We start from the raw sequence: 25,742 nt of genomic DNA, 5'->3' as shown, positions 1-25,742 counted from the left end.
CTGAAACGTACCTTGGCTCGCCTTGAACTAATTATGTTATGAAAGACTATTATATTAACTATGGAATTATAAGATTGTGACTTTCTTAGCTGAATGAGTTTCGGATTCAGTTCCTGAGCTCATTATGTGCCCCTGTATCATTTTCCACTTCTCATTGATAAGTTGTGCTGCCATAACATGCATACGGATGTTGCCACTGAGAGGCAACGTCTACGGTACAAGAATACCCTTATTTGTTTCCTTCGTGGTAATGCTCCTATGGACGCTGGATTTAATTAAGCTACATCTCTACTTAGTATTATTTATATATTTAATATTTGTCATTAGTGCTGAACTAAATAATGTAATGTTTATATTTATATCTTCAGATTGACATCAATAAACGCAGTGCAATGTGGAATGGAACAGTCCCGGATGGCATCAGTGCCGTGATCGCCCAGCACGCCTTGCTGCTCAACCTCAGCATGGAAGCTCAGCAGCTTCTCTGGTGGAGCACAGCCGTCCAGGCAGGCGCTGTGGACGCCATTTGGACCCTCGCCCAACTCAAGGCTGTTCAGTCTTCGCTTGTCCTCAACTTGTATTCCAGTGAAGAACAGCTAGAATTGTGCTCCTCTCTGTGTTTCTTTAGAAGTAAATGTTTAAAGCAGATACAAAATTTGGACATAGTTTTCCCCATTACTTCAGATCACTCCAAACTACAGCTCTCATCTACATTAAAGTAAGTGTCTTACTCGCTTTTTTGTGACTGTGTGGTGTCAGCTGTCAGCACTTAAATGAATCCATTTACGATATATTAAGACATTATATTTGCCTGCTTGTCTTGATTTACAGAGCCCTGCAGAGTCTGCATAATCACCCACAGACCAGACAGCTGCTGAGCCATGTCAAGCAGTCAGGCGTCAACGAGGATGTTACTAAGGCCATTAAACAATACGCAGATCAGTGGTAGGTCATCCACAATGAGTGAAACTTGATTTAAAACTTTAATGTTTGTTTATATAGAACATGTTTATATGTGTGTGTGTGTGTACAGGATGTGTGGCTGTAGTACACGTGGTGCAATATTGCACGTCTTCTGCATATAGTTCCTCATATATATATACTGTTAAAATCAGCCCATTCTCCTGTTTATATAGTACTTATAGTAACAATGTTGAACATTGGACATATATTCAGGTAATGGACAATTAGAAAGTAGAAGTGGGTACTATCGAATTTGGACAGATCGGAAAAGGGAGTTGTACTTATGTTGCTAACCTAACCATCCCAGGCCTAATATAGTACATATTATATAGTACATAATATAGTACATATATGTCCAATACTAGACCTAGGGATATATGTTTGGTTTTTAGCTTTATTTTTTCCGGACGCTGTTAAGTTAATTGTACAAATTGAACTACTTGTCCATTACGTCAGTATATGTGCGCTGGTCTACATAGATGCAAAGAGTAGTGCCTAAACAAATGGATGAGTTGGTTAACATAACCATCCATTTGGATTGGCCGGCGGAACGACGGTCTCGCCTCTTGTAGGTCAGCATTCGATCCCCAACCATCCAAATGGTTGGGGAACGTTATTATCCTCCTTCCTATCCCAGATCTTCGTCCTCGTATCTCTTTCCTACTGCTGTGTAGTCGTACTAGCTTAGCGCTTTCTCCTGGTGATTCCCTTATTTTCCAAATGTATTTGAAATCTCTGTGTATGAACGTGGGAATATTTACCTAGATTTACCTGCCGGCTAATGTCTCTAGTGGCCGTGACGGGGGACAGGAAATATGTGATGCAGAAGAGAACGAATGAAAATAGTCTACTGGAGCAATATCTAAATTAAATCACGTTTGTTAAGGTTAACACTATGTACAATGTACATAGTGTGTACTGAGAAACACAAGTGTCTCAGTACATAGAGCAACAAAGTCAGGAATCAAGAGCAACACAGTTAGGACTGAGGTTCATGTTGGACATGTTGGGTATGAGAGCTGATTCGGCCAGACGTCGTCTGTGAAGAGTAGAGGCAGGAAAGATTATTTTAGAACACTCTCTAGGATGATTACAGTCCCTAACATGACAGAAGATAGCATTATTTATATCTGCAGACTTAACACTTGTTTTGTGTTCCTTTAGACTGTCATTAAGAGTACATACTCTTAAGAACCTCCTGATTTCTAAAGAACTGATGTCAAAGGAACACTGAATGTAAACATGTTATCAATGAAGCTGATGAACCAAAATAATATTTATCATACCTTTGTATTAAGTGACGTTAGTCTTTTGTTTCGAGACACAAAGTCTGAAATACCAAAGAATATTATATGACATGAAATGGAATAAGACAGTTTTTAAGGAGCATGTAAGAGTTTGTGTTTGGTGTCAGGTGGCGGAGGACGTGTCAGCCGGCCCTGGATAAGGCGGCCAGCGTCTCTGAGCAGTGTAACGCCGCCCTCACAGTCACCGAGGAGGTGCTCTTCCTCCTCAAGCATCACTCCAAGCCTTATAATGACATCTTCATGCAGTAAGCTGTATCAAATATTTATTGGTATTCATTATTATTATAAATAGTCTATATTTGTGGCTTTGTAAAAAAATATCTTTGGAAGGTATAATTAATGCTTTCATATTAGTAAATTGGATATATTTACAATTTAATTACCATGAATGAATTATTACAACAAAACTATTATATATATATATATATATATATATATATATATATATATATATATATATATATATATATATATATATATATATATATATATATATATATATATATAATCTTTGGACAACACCCACCAGTGGGACTCGAACCCAGAAAGCACAACTACCTTCCAGTAACTGGCATAACTAGTATGCTTTAACCCACTACGCCATCAGACCTTACAAAAGAAGTAGATAGTTCGAGATATATATATCTCAAACATCTCCACCTCCCGAAGGCACCAGATGAGTGAGGGGTCAGTCTGCATTTTTCGTCAAGCCACTGTCAATGTGAGAGAACTCGTGTCCAGCTTATAAGGCTATATATAAGGCTCTTATAAGCTGGACACGAGTTCTCTCACATTGACAGTGGCTTGACGAAAAATGCAGACTGACCCCTCACTCATCTGGTGCCTTCGGGAGGTGGAGATGTTTGAGATATATATATCTCGAACTATCTACTTCTTTTGTAAGGTCTGATGGCGTAGTGGGTTAAAGCATACTAGTTATGCCAGCTACTGGAAGGTAGTTGTGCTTTCTGGGTTCGAGTCCCACTGGTGGGTGTTGTCCAAAGATTGTTAATCTTCACTTGTGGTTTATGCAAGTATAGGCTTATATATATATATATATATATATATATATATATATATATATATATATATATATATATATATATATATATATATATATATATATGTAGGGGTACCACTTTTGGTGCAATTGTAGGGACCCATTGCCTTGAAGAAGAAAATAAAGAGTATTCAGAGAAGACCTTGTTGATTCTCACTGAACACATTAATATTTTCTGCTTCTACCACCCCTATTTTTATATATATATATATATATATATATATATATATATATATATATATATATATATATATATATATATATATATATATACTACCACTCATTACATCATTACATGGTCATTAACCCACCATAATACAGAGAGATGGACATCCGTGCCGTGATGTACATATACGAGACTGTTGTCAGCAACATGGTGGAGGCCCTGCAGCCAGTCGTAGCTGATCTTCAGAGTAAAATCATCTCGGAACTGTTCTCAGGTGGGTACACTGCTTGAACGTTTGTGCCTTTCTGAACTCGCTCATTTTTGTCTAACACAATGTATCTCACATGGCCCACAAGGTTATAAATCGCTACAAGATTTTGCTATTTAAATATGAGACAAATTCAGGGGCATTGAGTTGAACAGGTTTCTCATGTGGTGCATCTTTTACAGAGAACCGTGACGACAAACCCCAGTGTGACTTTGGTTTAGGTTCTTCATTGTTTAAGGTTTTCAAGAATCTTGACATCATCTCTCTGTGAGTACAGTTGCAGATGCGATGTGTATAAAACATAATTGAACTGTATTTTTATTATATTGAAATACTAGTCATTAAATGAAGGCCATGTGACATCTCGCATGTCACATTATTATTGATGATATAATTATTGAAATACTAATAACATGTTTTGTTCTATTATAGACTAAACTTAGATGTTCCACCTGTGATAAAGACCTCGACAGGTGTTGATCAGTATTACCAGTGGTTCATTCCTGCTGTTGAGAGCTGGCTCCACTCTACTAACCAACTGGCCTATGACCACGTGTTGCAAGCAATACAGAGGGACTCCTTTACTCCAATCGATTTTCATAACTCCTTCAGCCAGTCTTCTAAAGAGACAACTGCTATTTTCCATAGTGTAAGTAGAGTAAGGGCTACGAACACCAACTCTTTCAATAATTCTTTTAATAATTACTATTGCTTCTTGAAGAGTTGTGGTTCGATCCCCCTTATGATTAAAGTGGTTGGAACGGTTCCTGTACTCCATCATCATATCCCACTCTTATCTTGTGATCATATTCCTTCCAAGTGCTATACTCTGGTTTAGAGTATATGCTATACTATGGTATACTCGTTTAGAGCCTCCTTTTGATAATTATCTTACCGTCTTTCTAAAAATAACACTAGGTAATTTTTCCACTTAGGAACCAAGACAGAGTTGGAACATGTCTAGGTAAATTGTCATAGTCACAGTTTTTCTAAGAAAACAAATGGCTTGATGATAATTATCACGTGTTAGGTTTACATCTCATACTAATCTTCTTGTAATAAACAGTACACACGAGGAAGTCTACTAAGACAAGAAATGCATCAACACTACATAGGGGTGGACCTCGAACACTGACCTTGGACCAAACACTTTCCAAGATCATAAAATTGCCGTCGACTCCGTCACAAGGTCACATCTTTGATAATCTCGTCCATTACTGCACAAACGTCTTACTAACGACCAGGTCTACATGAGAATGGGTCCTCAGATAACTCCTATCTCAAAATACGATAGCTTCTGCTCAAAACTTGGGGCAGTCGTGCTTACAAATCTTCAAATAGACGAAGGCCAAAAATTCGCAGAGCACCAAGATGAAGGACTCTTACTCCGTCCGCGAGAGTCCGTGATGTCAAACAAACAAGTGACACACCACAGCTCTAACTGCCGCCTTCTTGTTTAACCATAATAATACACAGAATTATATAGTTACCTTTATATCAATTTCATTGCATACATTTATACATCCTAACATAAATATAACATTCCTTGGCAGTCCTTCATGTTGGTTGTGGGTGAGTACGACTCTCAAAGTCATACAGCCTGAGTGCTGTTATGATGGACACACCTTAAAAAGTGTCCACCTTCAAACTGCCTCTGCACGACCTGGATGACACTCCTCGTGTGAGGATTCAGCTCCATATCACAGCTTGCTATATTACTCGCAGTCAATATTTATTCAATATTGTAAAATGTGCAGTGTCCTTTCATCAGTCTAACACTAAGAAATTTAAGAAATACTAAATCTGAAACACCTCACTGAAAATACCAAAGTGACAGGGAGACTGAGACCCCTTAATGAACTCCTCTCTTTAGGTAGTTACAAGAATTTAATGTTATTTGTTTTAATTAACTTATAACTGATGCGGCACATGTTAACTTGATTATATTTAACGATGTGGTGCTGTTGTGGACGTTCTGCCGGAGTATTGATGGTTTCATCTCTACACGAAGCTGCAGTATGTTGTGTGAAGTCTGACGGTGGTGGTGATCACCAAGTATGTATATTATTAATGCTCTACAGGAGACGCACATTTTTCTGAAAGTTCCACAGGGCCCAGCTAGTGTTGCCGTTACCTCAACCCACTGCTCCAAGAACACTTCAAGTGACCACAATGCTTAAGTAAATAAACATTTGCATATATTTAAATGATGCAAGTTTTAATATTTTATTTCACATTGCAGATTAAAGTATGGTGGCATAAACTGTCATGGCCTGATCCAAGTTCTCGTTCGCTGTTCCTTCTCAAAACTCTGGAAAACATGTACTCCCTGTGTATATACTATGTTGATACTCTGTGCAAAACGACTGACAGGTTGCTTGAAGAATATTCAAATGGTCTCCATATTAGTGAAAAGGTAAGTCGTGATTAAACTGTGTTGTTATTGTTACATTTCCTGCAGCTCATATTCCACAATAAACATATATTATTGTAAAATTACATATAGTATTGTAATATACATATACTGTTGCCAAATTTGTCAACTTTTTGTCAAATTTAAAGCAGTCTTTTGCGTTCTTTAATATTTACTAATAGTCACATTTCATTCTAAAAGGTATGCATAGCACTTCAAAATATTGATGAAATTCAGAAGGAGATGGAAAGATTGCCTGAAATCTTCGGAATTCATGCTCTAGTAACCACTATCATTGAAGAAGGAAATGAAAGCCTGGCCGTTCAGATCAACTCAAATGAGGAAACTCTGACTAGCAGTAAACTACATGATATGAAGGTCAAGACCCATGATTTTATGGATGTTATCATAAATAAGGTAAGACGTATCTCCAGTGTTCCCGAGAGCGCACTATAGTAAGCAGCTTAACACACTACATACTACTACTACTACTGGAGATGGTATGTGACTTCTAGAGCGCTTTGGTATTAAACAACTGAACGCTACAATATACTGGAAACGGTCGACTGTTTTAAAAGCGCTCTGGAGCAAACCACTGAACACACAACCATATACTAGAAACAGTAGAGAGCTTCCAGACGAAAACCTCTTCACCCAAACTACAACAGAGAAATGCACGTCTTCAGTTCTCGCTCCATATTAACATTACTGCGAATAGTGTTAGTATTACTAGTTATAAAGTGAGATGGTGCTTACCAGAATAATATGTGTTATAATCAATTGAATTTTAAGTAAGAAGATGAGCTATAGACCATTATTAATAGCTTTCATATTGGCTTTTTCACGATTTGTTTTGTAAACTATTAAGTTTACAAAACACTTGAAAATATTTGTACTGACTGTGTGCTTGGTGAGAGAAGTATGCTTAAGAATATGTATGATATGAGGAGTGTGTGAAAGGCTTGTCTGGTCACAAAGTTGAAACCGTGTATCCGACACGATGGCTCTTCAGTGTGCATGGTTGGGGTCGTGAGGGGTGTGAAGCTAAGAGTGTCGGAGTCGTCTCAATATTGCATAGGCCTAATATAAATAATGAGAGCAAGTCAGATAAGTTGCATAGAGATAATGCAGTTGTTTTGTGAGAGTGATAGGGATTTACATAAGCTAATTTACAGCCTATGCTATTGATGCGTGTAGAAAATAGTCATTAGTGAATGTTGAGCAAAGGTATTTATGGTGGTGGCGAGAGATGGACATTATATGTGTGTAAAATATATGAGACTTGTGAAACTCTAGAGATGATCGGCTTCAATGCCTGGGATGTGTAGTTTATGCAAAAGCATAATTTTTGAGAGTAGAGGGAGTGAAGGAAGGCAAGCGGCTGGTGTCCTGGGGTGGATAACAACACATGGATACAATCCACCAGGGGCTAGCAAGAAGTAGTAGTAGTAGTAGTAGTGTAGAGACTTACTTGAGGATGCGAGACTACGGTGGAATATGAATATAAACAATTACAAATTAGAGAAATAGAATGGACAATGTAAGCAACGTGTGTGGTGTTAGAGAGAGAGTTGATAAGAGTAAGGAATGAAAATTTAATTGAGAGCAAACCGAGAGGGTTTGGGTAGTGTTTAACGAGTGTATGAGGGTAGACTTTAGTGAATTTGAGAGCAGGAGGAGAAGAGGAAGGCACGGAAGATGGGCAGACATGTTGAGTGTGTGTGAGTAAGTGGGGAGGGAATGATCAGGGGGAAAGCGTCAAGCCATTACGACTATATAGCACTTGGAGTAACTGAACAGCGTACGGAATATTGTGAGGAAGAAGTCTGGATGGAAGTGTGTTGTAAATATGGAGTGGCTATATTTGTTTGTGGTGTAAATTAACACAATTTATAAGGAGTACTGTGCACCTGGTCCTAAGAAGCAGTGGGACGCTACTGTAGATGACTGCTGATCTGTAGTGGTATTTATTTATCTGTGGTATAATTTAGTTTTTACACTATAACGAACCGAAGAGTAGTACATTTGTCTTTATTACATATAACATCACCTATTTTCGCCGGGCTAATATCGCCTCATGAAAGTAAAGAACAGGCTAAATAACAATGGAAAGATGGGGTCACTGTCACCACTTGCGCTCATTCAAGTATTTATTTCCCCAGATGAAGGCAACAATTGACAAATCTATTGATGATGCAAATGAGTTTCACGAATCTTCACTGCTTTTGAAAGAGGTACTTGACCCCTCCGTTGTCATCCTCCGCAATGGCCTGCAAGATCATTATTTCCAACATTTCCTCTGGGGATTCTGGAAAGCCACATTGTCGACGATTGCAAGCAAAATAAGCATTAATTCAAAGGTTTGTACTACACGATATATTCATAGTAATAATGCAAATACAAAATTCTGTATGTATATTATTATTCATAAACAAAAGATTCCACAAATAAATTTGGATTTCTTGAATGTCTTAAAGTCGTTTCCATACTTTTCAGAGAGAATATGTCTATTTTGAAACAATGCACAAAATATTGCAAGAATTGTTCAAGTTTTTCACACCAGAATCTGGAGGTCTGGATCCCACACTTGCTAAAACTCCAGGTATGACCAAGTTCTCAGAGCCTGAGCTGTGTGTTTCATGTGTAAATCACGAAGAAATTAAAAGGTGACGAATAACTTGAAATTGTATAACCATAAAAGGAAATGAAAAAAATTCGGAATAAAAAGTCGTAATTTGAAAATGAAAATAGGTGCAGAGAGTCAGAATTTGGCTGAAAAATCACGCTCAGGAGTCAAATTTCCGACATTTCAGATATTTTGAAAACTGCAGGGGTGTGTGGGCAAAATAGGACCCTTCCCCGTTTTCAGTAATTGGCTTATTTTCGGAATAAAAAGTCGTATTTTGAAAATGAAAATAGGTGCAGAGAGTCAGAATTCAGTTTAAAAATCACGCTCAATAGTCAAATTTCCGACATTTCAGATATTTTGAAAATTGCAGGGGGGTTTGGGCAAAATAGGACCCTTCCCCGTTTTCAGTAATTGGCATATTTTCGGAATAAAAAGTCGTATTTTGAAAATGAAAATAGGTGCAGAGAGTCAGAATTCGGTTTAAAAATCACACTCAATAGTCAAATTTCCGACATTTCAGATATTTTGAAAATTGCAGGGGGGTTTGGGCAAAATATGATCCATCGCGATATTCAGTAATTGGCATATTTTCGGTATAAAAAGTCGTAATTTGAAAATGAAAATAGGTGCAGAGAGTCAGAATTTGGCTAAAAAATCACCCTCAGGAGTCAAATTTCCGACATTTCAAATATTTTGAAAACTGCAGGAGTGTTTGAGCAAAATAGGACCTTTCCACGTTTTCAGTAATTGGCTTAATTTCGGTGTAAAAATTCTTAATTTGAAAATCAAAATAGGTGCAGAGAGTCAGAATTTGGCTCAAAAATCACGTTCAGGAGTCAAATTTCGGGCATTTCAGATATTTTGAAAACTGCAGGGGGGTTTGGGCAAAATATGACCCATCGCCGTTTTCAGTAATTGGCATATTTTCGGTATAAAAAGTCGTAATTTGAAAATGAAAATAGGTGCAGAGACTCAGAATTCGGCTCAAAAATCACGCTCAGGAGTCAAATTTCGGACATTTCAGACATTTTGAAAACTGCAGGGGGGGTTTGGGCAAAATATGAATCATCGCCGTTTTCAGTGATTGGCATATTTTCGGTATAAAAAGTCGTAATTTGAAAATGAAAATAGGTGCAGAGAGTCAGAATTCGGCTCAAAAATCACGCTCAGGAGTCAAATTTCGGACATTTCAGACATTTTGAAAACTGCAGGGGGGGTTTGGGCAAAATATGACCCATCGCCGTTTTCAGTAATTGGCATAATTTCGGTATAAAAAGTCGTAATTTGAAAATGAAAATAGGTGCAGAGAGTCAGAATTCGGCTCAAAAATCACGCTCAGGAGTCAAATTTCGGACAATTCAAACATTTTGAAAACTGCAGGGGGGTTTGGGCAAAATATGACTCATCGCCGTTTTCAGTAATTGGCATATTTTCGGTATAAAAAGTCGTAATTTGAAAATGAAAATAGGTGCAGAGAGTCAGAATTCGGCTCAAAAATCACGCCCAGGAGTCAAATTTTGGACATTTCAGACATTTTGAAAACTGCAGGGGGGTTTGGGCAAAATATGACCCATCGCTGTTTTCAGCAATTGGCATATTTTCGGTATAAAAAGACGTAATTTGGAAATGAAAATAGGTGCAGAGAGTCAGAATTCGGCTCAAAAATCACGCTCAGGAGTCAAATTTCGGACATTTCAGACATTTTGAAAACTGCAGGGGGGTTTGGGCAAAATATGACCCATCGCCGTTTTCAGTAATTGCATATTTTCGGTATAAAAAGTCGTAATTTGAAAATGAAAATAAGTGCAGAGAGTCAGAATTCGGCTCAAAAATCACGCTCAGGAGTCAAATTTCGGACATTTCAGACATTTTGAAAACTGCAGGGGGGTTTGGGCAAAATATGACCCATCGCCGTTTTCAGTAATTGGCATATTTTCGGTATAAAAAGTCGTAATTTGAAAATGAAAATAGGGGCAGAGTGTCAGAATTCGGCTCAAAAATCACGCTCAGGAGTCAAATTTCGGACATTTCAGACATTTTGAAAACTGCAGGGGGGTTTGGGCAAAATATGACCCATCGCCGTTTTCAGTAATTGGCATATTTTCGAAATAAAAAGTCGTAATTTGAAAATGAAAATAGGTGCAGAGAGTCAGAATTCGGCTCAAAAATCACGCTTAGGAGTCAAATTTCGGACATTTCAGACATTTTGAAAACTGCAGGGGGGTTTGGGCAAAATATGACCCATCGCCGTTTTCAGTAATTGGCATATTTTTGGTATAAAAAGTCGTAATTTGAAAATGAAAATAGGTGCAGAGAGTCAGAATTCGGCTCAAAAATCACGCTCAGGAGTCAAATATCGGACATTTCAGACATTTTGAAAACTGCAGGGGGTTTGGGCAAAATATGACCCATCGCTGTTTTCAGTAATTGGCATAATTTCGGTATAAAAAGTCGTAATTTGAAAATGAAAATAGGTGCAGAGAGTCAGAATTCGGCTCAAAAATCATGCTCAGGAGTCAAATTTCGGACATTTCAGACATTTTGAAAACGGCAGGGGGGTTTGGGCAAAATATGACCCATCGCCGTTTTCAGTAATTGGCATATTTTCGGTATAAAAAGTCGTAATTTGAAAATGAAAAAAGCAGCAGAGAGTCAGAATTCGGCTCAAAAATCACACTCAGGAGTCAAATTTCGGACATTTCGGATATTTTGAAAACTGCAGGGGGGTTTGGGCAAAATATGACCCATCGCCGTTTTCAGTAATTGGCATAATTTCGGTATAAAATGTCGTAATTTGAAAATGAAAATAGGTGCAGAAAGTCAGAATTCGGCTCAAAAATCACGCTCTGGAGTCAAATTTCGGACATTAAAGACATTTTGAAAACTGCAGGGGGGTTTGGGCAAAATATGACCCATCACCGTTTTCAGTAATTGGCATATTTACGGTATAAAAAGTCGTAATTTGAAAATGAAAATAGGTGCAGAGAGTCAGAATTCGGCTCAAAAATCACGCTCAGGAGTCAAATTTCGGACATTTCAGACATTTTGAAAACTGCAGGGGGGTTTGGGCAAAATATGACCCATCGCCGTTTTCAGTAATTGGCATATTTTCGGTATAAAAAGTCGTAATTTGAAAATGAAAATAGGTGCAGAGAGTCAGAATTCGGCTCAAAAATCACGCTCAGGAGTCAAATTTCGGACATTTCAGACATTTTGAAAACTGCAGGGGGGGTTTGGGCAAAATATGACCCATCCCCGTTTTCAGTAATTGGCATATTTTCGGTATAAAAAGTCGTAATTTGAAAATGAAAATAGGTGCAGAGAGTCAGAATTCGGCTCAAAAATCACGCTCAGGAGTCAAATTTCGGACATTTCAGACATTTTGAAAACTGCAGGGGGGTTTGGGCAAAATATGACCCATCGCCGTTTTCAGTAATTGGCATAATTTCGGTATAAAAAGTCGTAATTTGAAAATGAAAATAGGTGCAGAGAGTCAGAATTCGGCTCAAAAATCACGCTCAGGAGTCAAATTTCGGACATTTCAGACATTTTAAAAATTGCAGGGGGGTTTGGGCAAAATATGACCCATCGCCGTTTTCAGTAATTGGCATATTTTCGGTATAAAAAGTCGTAATTTGAAAACGAAAATAGGTGCAGAGAGTCAGAATTCGGCTCAAAAATCACGCTCAGGAGTCAAATTCCGGACATTTCAGACATTTTGAAAACTGCAGGGGGGTTTGGGCAAAATATGACCCATCGCCGTTTTCAGTAATTGGCATATTTTTGGTATAAAAAGTAGTAATTTGAAAATGAAAATAGGTGCAGAGAGTCAGAATTCGGCTCAAAAATCACGCTCAGGAGTCAAATTTCGGACATTTCAAACATTTTGAAAACTGCAGGAGGGTTTGGGCAAAATATGACCCATCGTAGTTTTCAGTAATTGGCATATTTTCGATATAAAAAGTCGTAATTTGAAAATGAAAATAGGTGTAGAGTCAGAATTCGGCTCAAAAATCACGCTCAGGAGTCAAATATCGGACATTTCAGACATTTTGAAAACAGCGGGGTTTGGGCAAAATATGACCCATCGCCGTTTTCAGTAATTGGCATATTTTCGGTATAAAAAGTCGTAATTTGAAAATGAAAATAGGTGCAGAGAATCAGAATTCGGCTCAAAAATCACGCTCAGGAATCAAATTTCGGACATTTCAGACATTTTGAAAACTGCAGGGGGGTTTGGGCAAAATATGACCCATCGCCGTTTTCAGTAATTGGCATATTTTCGGTATAAAAATTCGTTATTTGAAAATGAAAATAGGTGTAGAGAATCAGAATTTGGCTCAAAAATCACGCTTAGGAGTCAAATTTCGGACATTTCAGATATTTTGAAAACTGCAGGGGGGTTTGGGCAAAATATGACCCATCGCCGTTTTCAGTAATTGGCATATTTTCGGTATAAAAAGTCGTAATTTGAAAATGAAAATAGGTGCAGAGAGTCAGAATTCGGCTCAAAAATCACGCTCAGGAGTCAAATTTCGGACATTTCAGATATTTTGAAAACTGCAGGGGGATTTGGGCAAAATATGACCCATCGCCGTTTTCAGTAATTTGCATATTTTCGGTATTAAAAGTCGTAATTTGAAAATGAAAATAGGTGCAGAGAGTCAGAATTCAGCTAAAAAATCACGCTCAGGAGTCAAATTTCGGACATTTCAGATATTTTGAAAACTGCTGGGGGGGGTTTGGGCAAAATAGGACCCTTCCCCGTTTTCAGTAATTGGCTTATTTTCGGAATAAAAAGTCGTATTTTGAAAATGAAAATAGGTGCAGAGAGTCAGAATTTGGTTTAAAAATCACGCTCAATAGTCAAATTTCCGACATTTCAGATATTTTGAAAATTGCAGGGGGGTTTGGGCAAAATAGGACCCTTCCCCGTTTTCAGTAATTGTCTTATTTTCGGAATAAAAAGTCGTATTTTGAAAATGAAAATAGGTGCAGAGAGTCAGAATTCGGTTTAAAAATCACGCTCAGGAGTCAAATTTCGGACATTTGAGATATTTTGAAAACTGTTTGGGCAAAATATGACCCATCGCCGTTTTCAGTAATTGGCATATTTTCGGTATAAAAAGTCGTAATTTGAAAATGAAAATAGGTGCAGAGAGTCAGAATTCGGCTCAAAAATCACGCTCAGGAGTCAAATTTCGGACATTTCAGACATTTTGAAAACTGCAGGGGGGTTTGGGCAAAATATGACACATCGCCGATTTCAGTAATTGGCATATTTTCGGTATAAAAAGTCGTAATTTGAAAATGAAAATAGGTGCAGAGAGTCAGAATTTGGTTTAAAAATCACGCTCAATAGTCAAATTTCCGACATTTCAGATATTTTGAAAATTGCAGGGGGGTTTGGGCAAAATAGGACCCTTCCCCGTTTTCAGTAATTGGCTTATTTTCGGAATAAGAAGTCGTATTTTGAACATGAAAATAGGTGCAGAGAGTCAGAATTTGGTTTAAAAATCACGCTCAATAGTCAAATTTCCGACATTTCAGATATTTTGAAAATTGCAGGGGGGTTTGGGCAAAATAGGACCCTTCCCCGTTTTCAGTAATTGTCTTATTTTCGGAATAAAAAGTCGTATTTTGAAAATGAAAATAGGTGCAGAGAGTCAGAATTCGGTTTAAAAATCACGCTCAGGAGTCAAATTTCGGACATTTGAGATATTTTGAAAACTGTTTGGGCAAAATATGACCCATCGCCGTTTTCAGTAATTGGCATATTTTCGGTATAAAAAGTCGTAATTTGAAAATGAAAATAGGTGCAGAGAGTTAGAATTCGGCTCAAAAATCACGCTCAGGAGTCAAATTTCGGACATTTCAGACATTTTGAAAACTGCAGGGGGGTTTGGGCAAAATATGACACATCGCCGATTTCAGTAATTGGCATATTTTCGGTACAAAAAGTCGTAATTTGAAAATGAAAATAGATGCAGAGAGTCAGGATTTGGTTTAAAAATCACGCTCAATAGTCAAATTTCCGACATTTCAGATATTTTGAAAATTGCAGGGGGGTTTGGGCAAAATAGGACCCTTCCCCGTTTTCAGTAATTGGCTTATTTTCGGAATAAAAAGTCGTATTTTGAAAATGAAAATAGGTGCAGAGAGTCAGAATTTGGTTTAAAAATCACGCTCAATAGTCAAATTTCCGACATTTCAGATATTTTGAAAATTGCAGGGGGGTTTGGGCAAAATAGGACCCTTCCCCGTTTTCAGTAATTGTCTTATTTTCGGAATAAAAAGTCGTATTTTGAAAATGAAAATAGGTGCAGAGAGTCAGAATTCGGCTCAAAAATCACGCTCAGGAGTCAAATTTCGGACATTTCAGACATTTTGAAAACTGCACGGGGGTTTGGGCAAAATATGACCCATCGCCGTTTTCAGTAATTGGCATATTTTCGGTATAAAAAGTCGTAATTTGAAAATGAAAATAGGTGCAGAGACTCAGAATTCGGCTCAAAAATCACGCTCAGGAGTCAAATTTCGGACATTTCAGACATTTTGAAAACTGCAGGGGGGTTTGGGCAAAATATGACCCATCGCCGTTTTCAGTAATTGGCATATTTTCGGTATAAAAAGTCGAAATTTGAAAATCTAAATAGGTGCAGAGAGTCAGAATTCGGCTCAAAAATCACGCTAAGGAGTCAAATTTCGGACATTTCAGACATTTTGAAAACTGCAGGGGGGTTTGGGCAAAATATGACCCATCGCCGTTTTCAGTAATTGGCATATTTTCGGTATAAAAAGTCGTAATTTGAAAATGAAAATAGGTGCAGAGAGTCAGAATTCGGCTCAAAAATCACGCTCAGGAGTCAAATTTTGGACATTTCAGACATTTTGAAAACTGCAGGGGGGGTTTGGGCAAAATATGACCCATCCCCGTTTTCAGTAATTGGCATATTTTCGGTATAAAAAAGTCGTAATTTGAAAATGAAAATAGGTGCAGAGAGTCAGAATTCGGCTCAAAAATCACGCTCAGGAGTCAAATTTCGGACATTTCAGACATTTTGAAAACTGCAGGGGGGTTTGGGCAAAATATGACCTATCGCCGTTTTCAGTAATTGGTATATTTTCGGTATAAAAAGTAGTAATTTGAAAATCTAAATAGGTGCAGAGAGTCAGAATTCGGCTCAAAAATCACGCTCAGGAGTCAAATTTCGGACATTTCAGACATTTTGAAAACTGCAGGGGGGTTTGTGCAAAATATGACCCATCACCGTTTTCAGTAATTGGCATATTTTCGGTATAAAAAGTCGTAATTTGAAAATGAAAATAGGTGCAGAGAGTCAGAATTCGGCTCAAAAATCACGCTCAGGAGTCAAATTTCGGACATTTCAAACATTTTGAAAACTGCAGGGGGGTTTGGGCAAAATATGACCCATCGCCGTTTTCAGTAATTGGCATATTGTCGGTATAAAAAGTCGTAATTTGAAAATGAAAATAGGTGCAGAGAGTCAGAATTCGGCTCAAAAATCACGCTCAGGAGTCAAATTTCGGACATTTCAGACATTTTGAAAACTGCAGGGGGGGTTTGGGCAAAATATGACCCATCGCCGTTTTCAGTAATCTGCATATTTTCGGTATAAAAAGTCGTAATTTGAAAATGAAAATAGGTGCAGAGAGTCAGAATTCGGCTCAAAAATCACGCTCAGGAGTCAAATTTCAGACATTTTGAAAACTGCAGGGGAGTTGGGCAAAATACGACCCATCGCCGTTTTCAGTAATTGGCATATTTTCGGTATAAAAAGTCGTAATTTGAAAATGAAAATAGGTGCAGAGAGTCAGAATTCGGCTCAAAAATCACTCTCAGGAGTCAAATTTCGGACATTTCAGACATTTTGAAAACTGCAGGGGGGTTTGGGCAAAATATGACCCATCGCCGTTTTCAGTAATTGGCATATTTTCGGTATAAAAAGTCGTAATTTGAAAATGAAAATAGGTGCAGAGAGTCAGAATTCGGCTCAAAAATCACGGTCAGGAGTCAAATTTCGGACATTTCAAACATTTTGAATATTGCAGGGGGGTTTGGGCAAAATATGACCCATCGCCGTTTTCAGTAATTGGCATATTTTCGGTATAAAAAGTCGTAATTTGAAAATGAAAAGAGGTGCAGAGAGTCAGAATTCGGCTCAAAAATCACGCTCAGGAGTCAAATTTCGAACATTTCAGACATTTTGAAAACTGCAGGGGGGTTTGGGCAAAATATGACCTATCGCCGTTTTCAGTAATTGGTATATTTTCGGTATAAAAAGTAGTAATTTGAAAATCTAAATAGGTGCAGAGAGTCAGAATTCGGCTCAAAAATCATGCTCAGGAGTCAAATTTCGGACATTTCAGACATTTTGAAAACTGCAGGGGGGTTTGTGCAAAATATGACCCATCGCCGTTTTCAGTAATTGGCATATTTTCGGTATAAAAAGTCGTAATTTGAAAATGAAAATAGGTGCAGAGAGTCAGAATTCGGCTCAAAAATCACGCTCAGGAGTCAAATTTCGGACATTTCAAACATTTTGAAAACTGCAGGGGGGTTTGGGCAAAATATGACCCATCACCGTTTTCAGTAATTGGCATATTGTCGGTATAAAAAGTCGTAATTTGAAAATGAAAATAGGTGCAGAGAGTCAGAATTCGGCTCAAAAATCACGCTCAGGAGTCAAATTTCGGACATTTCAGACATTTTGAAAACTGCAGGGGGGTTTGGGCAAAATATGACCCATCGCCGTTTTCAGTAATCTGCATATTTTCGGTATAAAAAGTCGTAATTTGAAAATGAAAATAGGTGCAGAGAGTCAGAATTCGGCTCAAAAATCACGCTCAGGAGTCAAATTTCGGACATTTCAGACATTTTGAAAACTGCAGGGGGGTTTGGGCAAAATATGACCCATCGCCGTTTTCAGTAATTGGGATATTTTCGGTATAAAAAGTCGTAATTTGAAAATGAAAATTGGTGCAGAGAGTCAGAATTCGGCTCAAAAATCACGCTCAGGAGTCAAATTTCGGACATTTCAGACATTTTGGAAACTGCAGGGGGGTTTGGGCAAAATATGACCCATCGCCGTTTTCAGTAATAGGCATATTTTCGGTATAAAAATTCGTAATTTGAAAATGAAAATAGGTACAGAGAGTCAGAATTCGGCTCAAAAATCACGCTCAGGAGTCAAATTTCAAACATTTCAGACATTTTGAAAACTGCAGGGGGGTTTGGGCAAAATATGACCCATCGCCGTTTTCAGTAATTGGCATATTTTCGGTATAAAAATTCGTTTTTTGAAAATGAAAATAGGTGCAGAGAGTCAGAATTCGGCTCAAAAACCACGCTCAGGAGTCAAATTTCGGACATTTCAGACATTTTGAAAACTGCAGGGGGGTTTGGGCAAAAAATGACCCATCGCCGTTTTCAATAATTGGCATATTGTCGGTATAAAAATTCGTAATTTGAAAATGAAAATAGGTGCAGAGAGTCAGAATTCGGCTCAAAAATCACGCTCAGGAGTCAAATTTTGGACATTTCAGACATTTTGAAAACTGCAGGGGGGTTTGGGCAAAATATGACCCATCGCCGTTTTCAGTAATTGGCATATTTTCGGTATAAAAAGTCGTAATTTGAAAATGAAAATAGGTGCAGAGAGTCAGAATTCGGCTCAAAAATCACGCTCAGGAGTCAAATTTCGGACATTTCAGACATTTTGAAAACTGCAGGGGGGTTTGGGCAAAATATGACCCATCGCCGTTTTCAGTAATTGACATATTTTCGGTATAAAAAGGCGTAATTTGAAAATGAAAATAGGTGCAGAGAGTCAGCATTCGGCTCAAAAATCACGCTCAGAAGTCAAATTTCGGACATTTCAGACATTTTGAAAACTGCAGGGGGGTTTGGGCAAAATATGACCCATCGCCGTTTTCAGTAATTGGCATATTTTTGGTATAAAAAGTCGTAATTTGAAAATGAAAATAGGTGCAGTCAGAATTCGGCTCAAAAATCACGCTCAGGAGTCAAATTTCGGACATTTCAGATATTTTGAAAACTGCAGGGGGGTTTGGGCAAAATATGACCCATCGCCGTTTTCAGTAATTGGCATATTTTCGGTATAAAAAGTCGTAATTTGAAAATGAAAATAGGTGCAGAGAGTCAGAATTCGGCTCAAAAATCACGCTCAGGAGTCAAATTTCGGACATTTCAGACATTTTGAAAACTGCAGGGGGGTTTGGGCAAAATATGACCCATCGCCGTTTTCAGTAATTGGCATATTTTCCGTATAAAAAGTCGTAATTTGAAAATCTAAATAGGTGCAGAGAGTCAGAATTCGGCTCAAAAATCACGCTCAGGAGTCAAATTTCGGACATTTTAGACATTTTGAAAACTGCAGGGGGGTTTGGGCAAAATATGACCCATCGCCGTTTTCAGTAATTGGCATATTTTCGGTATAAAAAGTCGTAATTTGAAAATGAAAATAGGTGCAGAGAGTCAGAATTCGGCTCAAAAATCACGCTCAGAAGTCAAATTTCGGACATTTCAGACATTTTGAAAACTGCAGGGGGGGTTTAGGCAAAATATGACCCATCGCCGTTTTCAGTAATTGGCATATTTTCGGTATAAAAAGTCGTAATTTGAAAATGAAAATAGGTGCAAAGAGTCCGAATTCGGCTCAAAAATCACGCTCAGGAGTCAAATTTCGGACATTTCAGACATTTTGAAAACTGCAGGGGGGTTTGGGCAAAATATGACCCATCGCCGTTTTCAGTAATTGGCATAATTTCGGTATAAAAAGTCGTAATTTGAAAATGAAAATAGGTGCAGAGAGTCAGAATTCGGCTCAAAAATCACGCTCAGAAGTCAAATTTCGGACATTTCAGACATTTTGAAAACTGCAGGGGGGTTTGGGCAAAATATGACCAATCGCTGTTTTCAGTAATTGGCATATTTTCGGTATAAAAAGTCGTAATTTGAAAATGAAAATAGGTGCAGAGAGTCAGAATTCGTCTCAAAAATCACGCTCAGGAGTCAAGTTTCGGACATTTCAGACATTTTGAAAACTGCAGGGGGGTTTGGGCAAAATATGACCCATCGCCGTTTTCAGTAATTGGCATAATTTCGGTATAAAAAGTCGTAATTTGAAAATGAAAATAGGTGCAGAGAGTCATAATTCTGCTCAAAAATCACGCTCAGGAGTCAAATTTCGGACATTTCAGACATTTTGAAAACTGCAGGGGGGTTTGGGCAAAATATGACCCATCGCCGTTTTCAGTAATTGGCATATTTTCGGTATAAAAAAGTCGTAATTTGAAAATGAAAATTGGTGCAGAGAGTCAGAATTCGGCTCAAAAATCACGCTCAGGAGTCAAATTTCGGACATTTCAGACATTTTGAAAACTGCAGGGGGGTTTGGGCAAAATATGACCCATCGCCGTTTTCAGTAATTGGCATATTTTCGGTATAAAAAGTCGTAATTTGAAAATGAAAATAGGTGCAGAGAGTCAGAATTCGGCTCAAAAATCACGCTCAGGAGTCAAATTTCGGACATTTCCTATATTTTGAAAACTGCAGGGGGGTTTGGGCAAAATATGACCCATCGCCGTTTTCAATAATTGGCATATTTTCGGTATAAAAAGTCGTAATTTGAAAATGAAAGTAGGTGCAGAGAGTCAGAATTCGGCTCAAAAATCACGCTCAGGAGTCAAATTTCGGACATTTCAGACATTTTGAAAACTGCATCGGGGGTTTGGGCAAAATATGACCCATCGCCGTTTTTAGTAATTGGCATATTTTCGGTATAAAAATTCGTAGTTTGAAAATGAAAATAGGTGCAGAGCCAGAATTTGGCCCCCAAAATATGGCCCAAGAGTCCGATTTGGGACGTTTGGGATATTTTGAAAAGTGTAGGAGGGGGGAGGGGAGGAGTTTGGACAAAATGTGACCCATCGTCGTTTTCAGCAATTGGCAATTTTCGGTATAAAAAGTCGTAATTTCAAACTGCAAATATGTGTAGAGAGGAAGTATTTGGCTCCAAAATATGGTTCTGGAGTCAGATTTGGGATATTTAGTCTATTTTGAAAACTGTGTGGGGGGGGGGGGCAAAATGCGACCCATCGCCGTTTTCACTAATTGCCATATTTTCGGAATAACAAGTCGTAATTTTTCAAACTCCAAATATGTCGAGTGAGCCAGAATTCGGCTAAAAAATAACGCTCATGAATCAGATTTCCGATATTTTGAAAAATATCGTTGGGGGGTTTGGATAAATTTTTACTCATTCTGGTTAAGCAAGACAGTCACATTTAATTTTTTTTTTTTAAATTTTACCCCGAGGGGCGAGTTTATTGGGCAGCGCCACTCACCTGTTCTCTCAATTTAACCCCGTAAACAGACTGTTTCCGTCGATACCTCATCTGTTGCCTCTACCTCCCTTCCTCTAGCACTATTCAGTTTAAGGTAACACTTTGAAAACCTTGTGTGTTCATGGCTATTCGTAACTTCGTGTGTGTATATAACATATCAATAATGCAGGTCTTATTATGCAGATTACGCGTCCGTTCTCGACCACCTGGAGATAATGAGGATGGACTCAAATAGGCTCATTGCCAATTATTGTCAAGAGCGCTACGACGAACAGACTGAAGCTACACTTCCCGTCACGGGGCTGCTTGTCATCAGGGTAAGATGATATCTTATGGTCTCACTGTTATTTAATAATTTAAAGTCATTTAGATATATGGGGGGGGGGCCACTAGACACATGGAGTGTCTGAAACACTATGCGTATTAGTGGCTTTATGTATTGTATGTACTAGCTCTATCTATAAATTCAATATGTTAACCAAACCACACACTAGAAAGTGAAGGGGCGACATTTCGGTCCGTCCTGGACCAGTCTCAAGTCGATTGTGAGACTTGATAATGTTGGATAATGTCAATCCAACATTGTTTGTAATTCTTCATCTATGTATATACTCTTACCTGAATAAAAATTTGAATTTTGAATTTGAGTGAAATATATGGGGCCACTAGACAGATGGTGGTCCTCAGGCAAATTCAGATCAGTTCAGGTTAGGTCCTCTATTTGAAAGTCTATATACAAGAGAGAGAGAGGCAGCCGTAAGATCTTGTGCAATAGTTCACTGGATAATGCTCTTTATTACAGGCATTTTACAAGGATGCAGACCACTTGGCCGTGAGAATTATCATGGCAAGAGACATAGTAGCGAGCACTGAGGAGGACGCCCGTAGTTTACCACTGGAATATTTTGTTAAACTTCAGCTCCAGCCTCCAGGGTGGTTCCCTAAAGCAACTAAGGCACACACTAAAATTCTAAAGGAAGATCCAGCCACCTTTGATGAGGAGTTTGAGTTGTGAGTAAAAAACAACAACTTGTGTATACATGTTTAAGGATTGGTTATAGTTGTCAAGCTCTAAAGGAAGACAGATTTTAGAATCGTCGTGATAACATTTTATTTGTCATCTCTTCCTGAACAAATCTACATGCCCGTCCGAGGCTTCAACATCCGCAAACAACACACTGATTACTGCCACATACTACAATCTTTCACTTGTCTGCTCAAATAAAAGAATGTAGAGAGCATTGATATTACTACAGCAAGTATGTAATACAGAGATCCTGAGAAGAGAAAAATAGGTGAATAAAATCAAACATTTTCTTTGCCTGGATGTCCTTTAGCTTTAGGGACATAACCTGGGACAAGAAACCTGTGGCTATTGTTTTTTTTAAATCATTTACAATAAAAAAATTGGGTTATATAGCATGTGTGTTTTACAGTCTCTAGTGGCAGGCTTCCTGTAACCCGTCGCAGCCACTACAGGGTTAGTGTGCGTGTGTGTACTTGTGTGCACGTGTGTGTGTGTGTGTGTGTGTGTGTGCGCGCGCGCTCTACACCGCATCCCGTTTTCGCACTTGCATATAGTCAATATTGGGTTATTTAATAAGTGCATATGTGACATACTAGTTGATTGTAAATATTTTATTTTACCTTGAAAAACTTCATAGAAAACACCGACCTCACCTAACCTTCTTAGTATGTTAAGATAAGCATCTTATTGCTTCTTAATTACAATTATTGCTTAACCTATCAACGGTATAGATTAAGTAAAAATTGTAATTAAGAAGCAATAAGATGCTTATCTAACATACTAAGAAGGTTAGGTGAGGTCGGTGTTTTCTATGAAGCTTTTCAAGGTAAACTAAAATATTTACAATCAATTAGTATGTCACATATGCACTTATTAAATAAGCCAATATTGACTAAGCAAGTGCGAGAACAGGTTCCAACCACTGGGTCTTGTCCCCATCCCAGTCATTAGAGACCTAATCCCTATATTTGTTTCCTTTTGTCTGGCAGCGACATCAGTGGCTCAGACACCAGTCAGACGGACAAGGGCATGCTGCTGCTGACTCTCAAGGACAAGAACAGAATTTATTCAGACATTGTCCTGGGCGAAGCCTTCGTATCCCTCTCCAACATTCCTTCAGATCTGTCTGAGGTTAAGAACTCATACCTCCACTTGAATCTCCTCAGCAAAGACCGTCGTAAGTACTACCAGCTTAGTGCTACAGTGTCGCTAAATAATTATATGGAAAGCTAAACACAGGGAATTTGTTTTATTTACCTTTAAAAGACAAACTTTGAGATAATTATTTTATATTAATTAATTACAAATGTTTCTCAAATTTCCAAAAAGTTAATTGTAATTGACAGTAAATACAGCACACATTTATTATATTGAACAAGAAAAAATTAAAAATAATCATTAATATATTGTTTATATAAAAAAATGTATTGAAATAATAAAGTAGAAACTAAAATCGTTATTTGTTTACAGATTACAGGGCGCTGGACATTCTGCTGAGCAGAAAATCAGACAACACAGCCAATCATTTTATTAAAAAAATATGTAAGCGTTATCCAGAATTACATTTGAACAGAACTAAGTAAAGAGGAGTTGTGTCCGCTGATGTGACACTTGAGTTTCTTTATGAAATGATCCGTGAGTGTGTGTGTGTGTATGTGTGTGTGTGTGTGTGTGTGTGTGTGTGTGTGTGTGTGTGTGTGTGTGTGTGTGTGTGTGTGTGTGTGTGTGTTTGGTAGCATTATGAAGAAAACCTTCTTAGACGTAAGCCACGCATTGAAATTGGGCATTTAATGACGGCCATCTCAGTACCGCCATTACCAGAGTATTCGTGATAAATTAAACTTTCTGGATCCTACTAATCAATACCCTCAGCTTGCTCCCCACTATGCCTACTCCTGTTCCAGCCTGGCCCTCCACTATGCCCACCTCTGCTCCCCACTATGCCTACTCCTGTTCCAGCCTGGCCCTCCACTATGCCCACCTCTGCTCCCCACTATGCCTACTCCTGTTCCAGCCTGGCCCTCCACTATGCCCACCTCTGCTCCAGCCTGGCCCTCCACTATGCCCACCTCTGCTCCAGCCTGGCACTCCACTATGTCCACCCCCACCCACAAAAGTTGACTTACAATATGCAGTAATAAAGTGCAGTTACAAGAAGCTGTAGTAAGGCTAGGATAAGTGATCTTATTATGGGTGCTAGGATTAATGAGTTTTATAAGGTGATAGCATAAGTAAAGTAATACTAGGTGCTAGTGCAAGGGGCATTATACAAGATTGTATAACTACAGTTATACTAAGTGCTATTATTAGTGCAGCTATAATAGATGCAAGGTTAAGTGAAATTTTTTCAGGTGCTAGCATGAGTGAGCTATACTAATTGATGGCATAGATAAGTTGTTCTAGATGCTGTAGCAACTTAGCTGATGAAGCAAGTCGATTTACTGACAACTTTGCCTTTTTTGTAAATAGACAACACTTGTTTTCAAACTGCACGTGTTTCTAATTATTGTCATGAGCTATGTAACAATTTAAATAAAATAATATAAATTCCCTTTCATATATTCTTACCATCCTGATTTCAAGCAGCAACACGGAATACATCAGTAAACAAAATAGAGTATAGAAAAGAAATAATTTATAAAAATTTGATTGATTTCCTTAAGAACAAAAAGAATTGATCTGACAATGTTATATCTGACAAAGAAGATTGATCTGATCTCGATATAAGCCTAACGTGTATGAATACACTCTAGCTCCCTGTCCCCCGACACAATGAATTATTATTATATTTTGTAAACATACAATAAACCTGGGAAATTTGTATACATACTAGGCATGAAAACAGTGAGATATATACAACAACGACCAGACTAAGGCTGGGGACACACCACACTAGCAGCATACAGCTATAAATACAGGGCCGACTTAAATGAACAGTATTTTTTTTTTCAGCACCGCTCCTGTGCCAGGTAAGTCAACTACGGGCTCACCATAGTCCGTGCTACTTGGAACTTGTTCCGAGTAGCCGAATCTATAACATCAACAACAAATGAACACACAGAGGTCACGACCTTTCCGTAGGGTGCAGACGCACCTCCACAGATCTCCAGTATCAGCTAATGATACTGGTAATGGCTCCAAAGGGCCACCACTTACGGGCTATTCATGCCCGTGCCACCTTTTGGGTGGCTTAATCATCTTCATCATCAAATGAGCACACACAGCATTTCCAGTTCTCAGTCCTACATTGTGTTGAACTTGAAACCGTTGCTCCTTGAAACCTATATCTGACCTTTTGAAGAAATTTTTTAGATTAACATCCTCCAAATTGTTCAGTATTTTAAAGGTTTCGGTAAGGTCCGTCCTGTTATGCCTGGTTTGCAGCTGTGTTAGCCCTGTGGCCCTGTTAGCACTGTGGTGCAAAACTAGTAACAGTTATGTCGTCCGGTGTTGCACTTTCTCCAGAGCAGCTATATCCCTCTGAAGACGAGGTCTCCATGCTTGGATACAGTAATCTAA

At 38.3% G+C, this 25,742-nt stretch overlaps 1 protein-coding gene across 1 annotated transcript in view; it reads left to right on the top strand.

Moving 5' to 3' along the window:
- LOC123761317 (protein unc-13 homolog D) overlaps positions 1-24,774 on the top strand; it is a 43,958-nt gene extending 19,184 nt beyond the window's left edge. The window contains exons 9-22 of the mRNA XM_045747263.2: positions 369-718; positions 832-945; positions 2,378-2,515; positions 3,652-3,770; positions 3,947-4,031; positions 4,197-4,413; positions 6,007-6,180; positions 6,379-6,594; positions 8,340-8,537; positions 8,674-8,779; positions 21,380-21,513; positions 21,999-22,207; positions 23,213-23,400; positions 23,694-24,774. Of these exons, the coding sequence (XP_045603219.2) occupies positions 369-718; positions 832-945; positions 2,378-2,515; positions 3,652-3,770; positions 3,947-4,031; positions 4,197-4,413; positions 6,007-6,180; positions 6,379-6,594; positions 8,340-8,537; positions 8,674-8,779; positions 21,380-21,513; positions 21,999-22,207; positions 23,213-23,400; positions 23,694-23,806 (2,361 nt within the window). The 3' untranslated portion in view covers positions 23,807-24,774. The remainder of the gene's footprint in view (positions 1-368; positions 719-831; positions 946-2,377; positions 2,516-3,651; positions 3,771-3,946; positions 4,032-4,196; positions 4,414-6,006; positions 6,181-6,378; positions 6,595-8,339; positions 8,538-8,673; positions 8,780-21,379; positions 21,514-21,998; positions 22,208-23,212; positions 23,401-23,693) is intronic.
- Positions 24,775-25,742: the final 968 nt, after the last annotated feature.

This window comes from Procambarus clarkii, chromosome 7, assembly GCF_040958095.1.
Source record: "Procambarus clarkii isolate CNS0578487 chromosome 7, FALCON_Pclarkii_2.0, whole genome shotgun sequence".
Lineage (NCBI taxonomy): Eukaryota > Metazoa > Arthropoda > Malacostraca > Decapoda > Cambaridae > Procambarus > Procambarus clarkii.
Note: the sequence above shows the minus strand (reverse complement) of the source record. Positions and strands in the feature narration are given on the sequence as shown.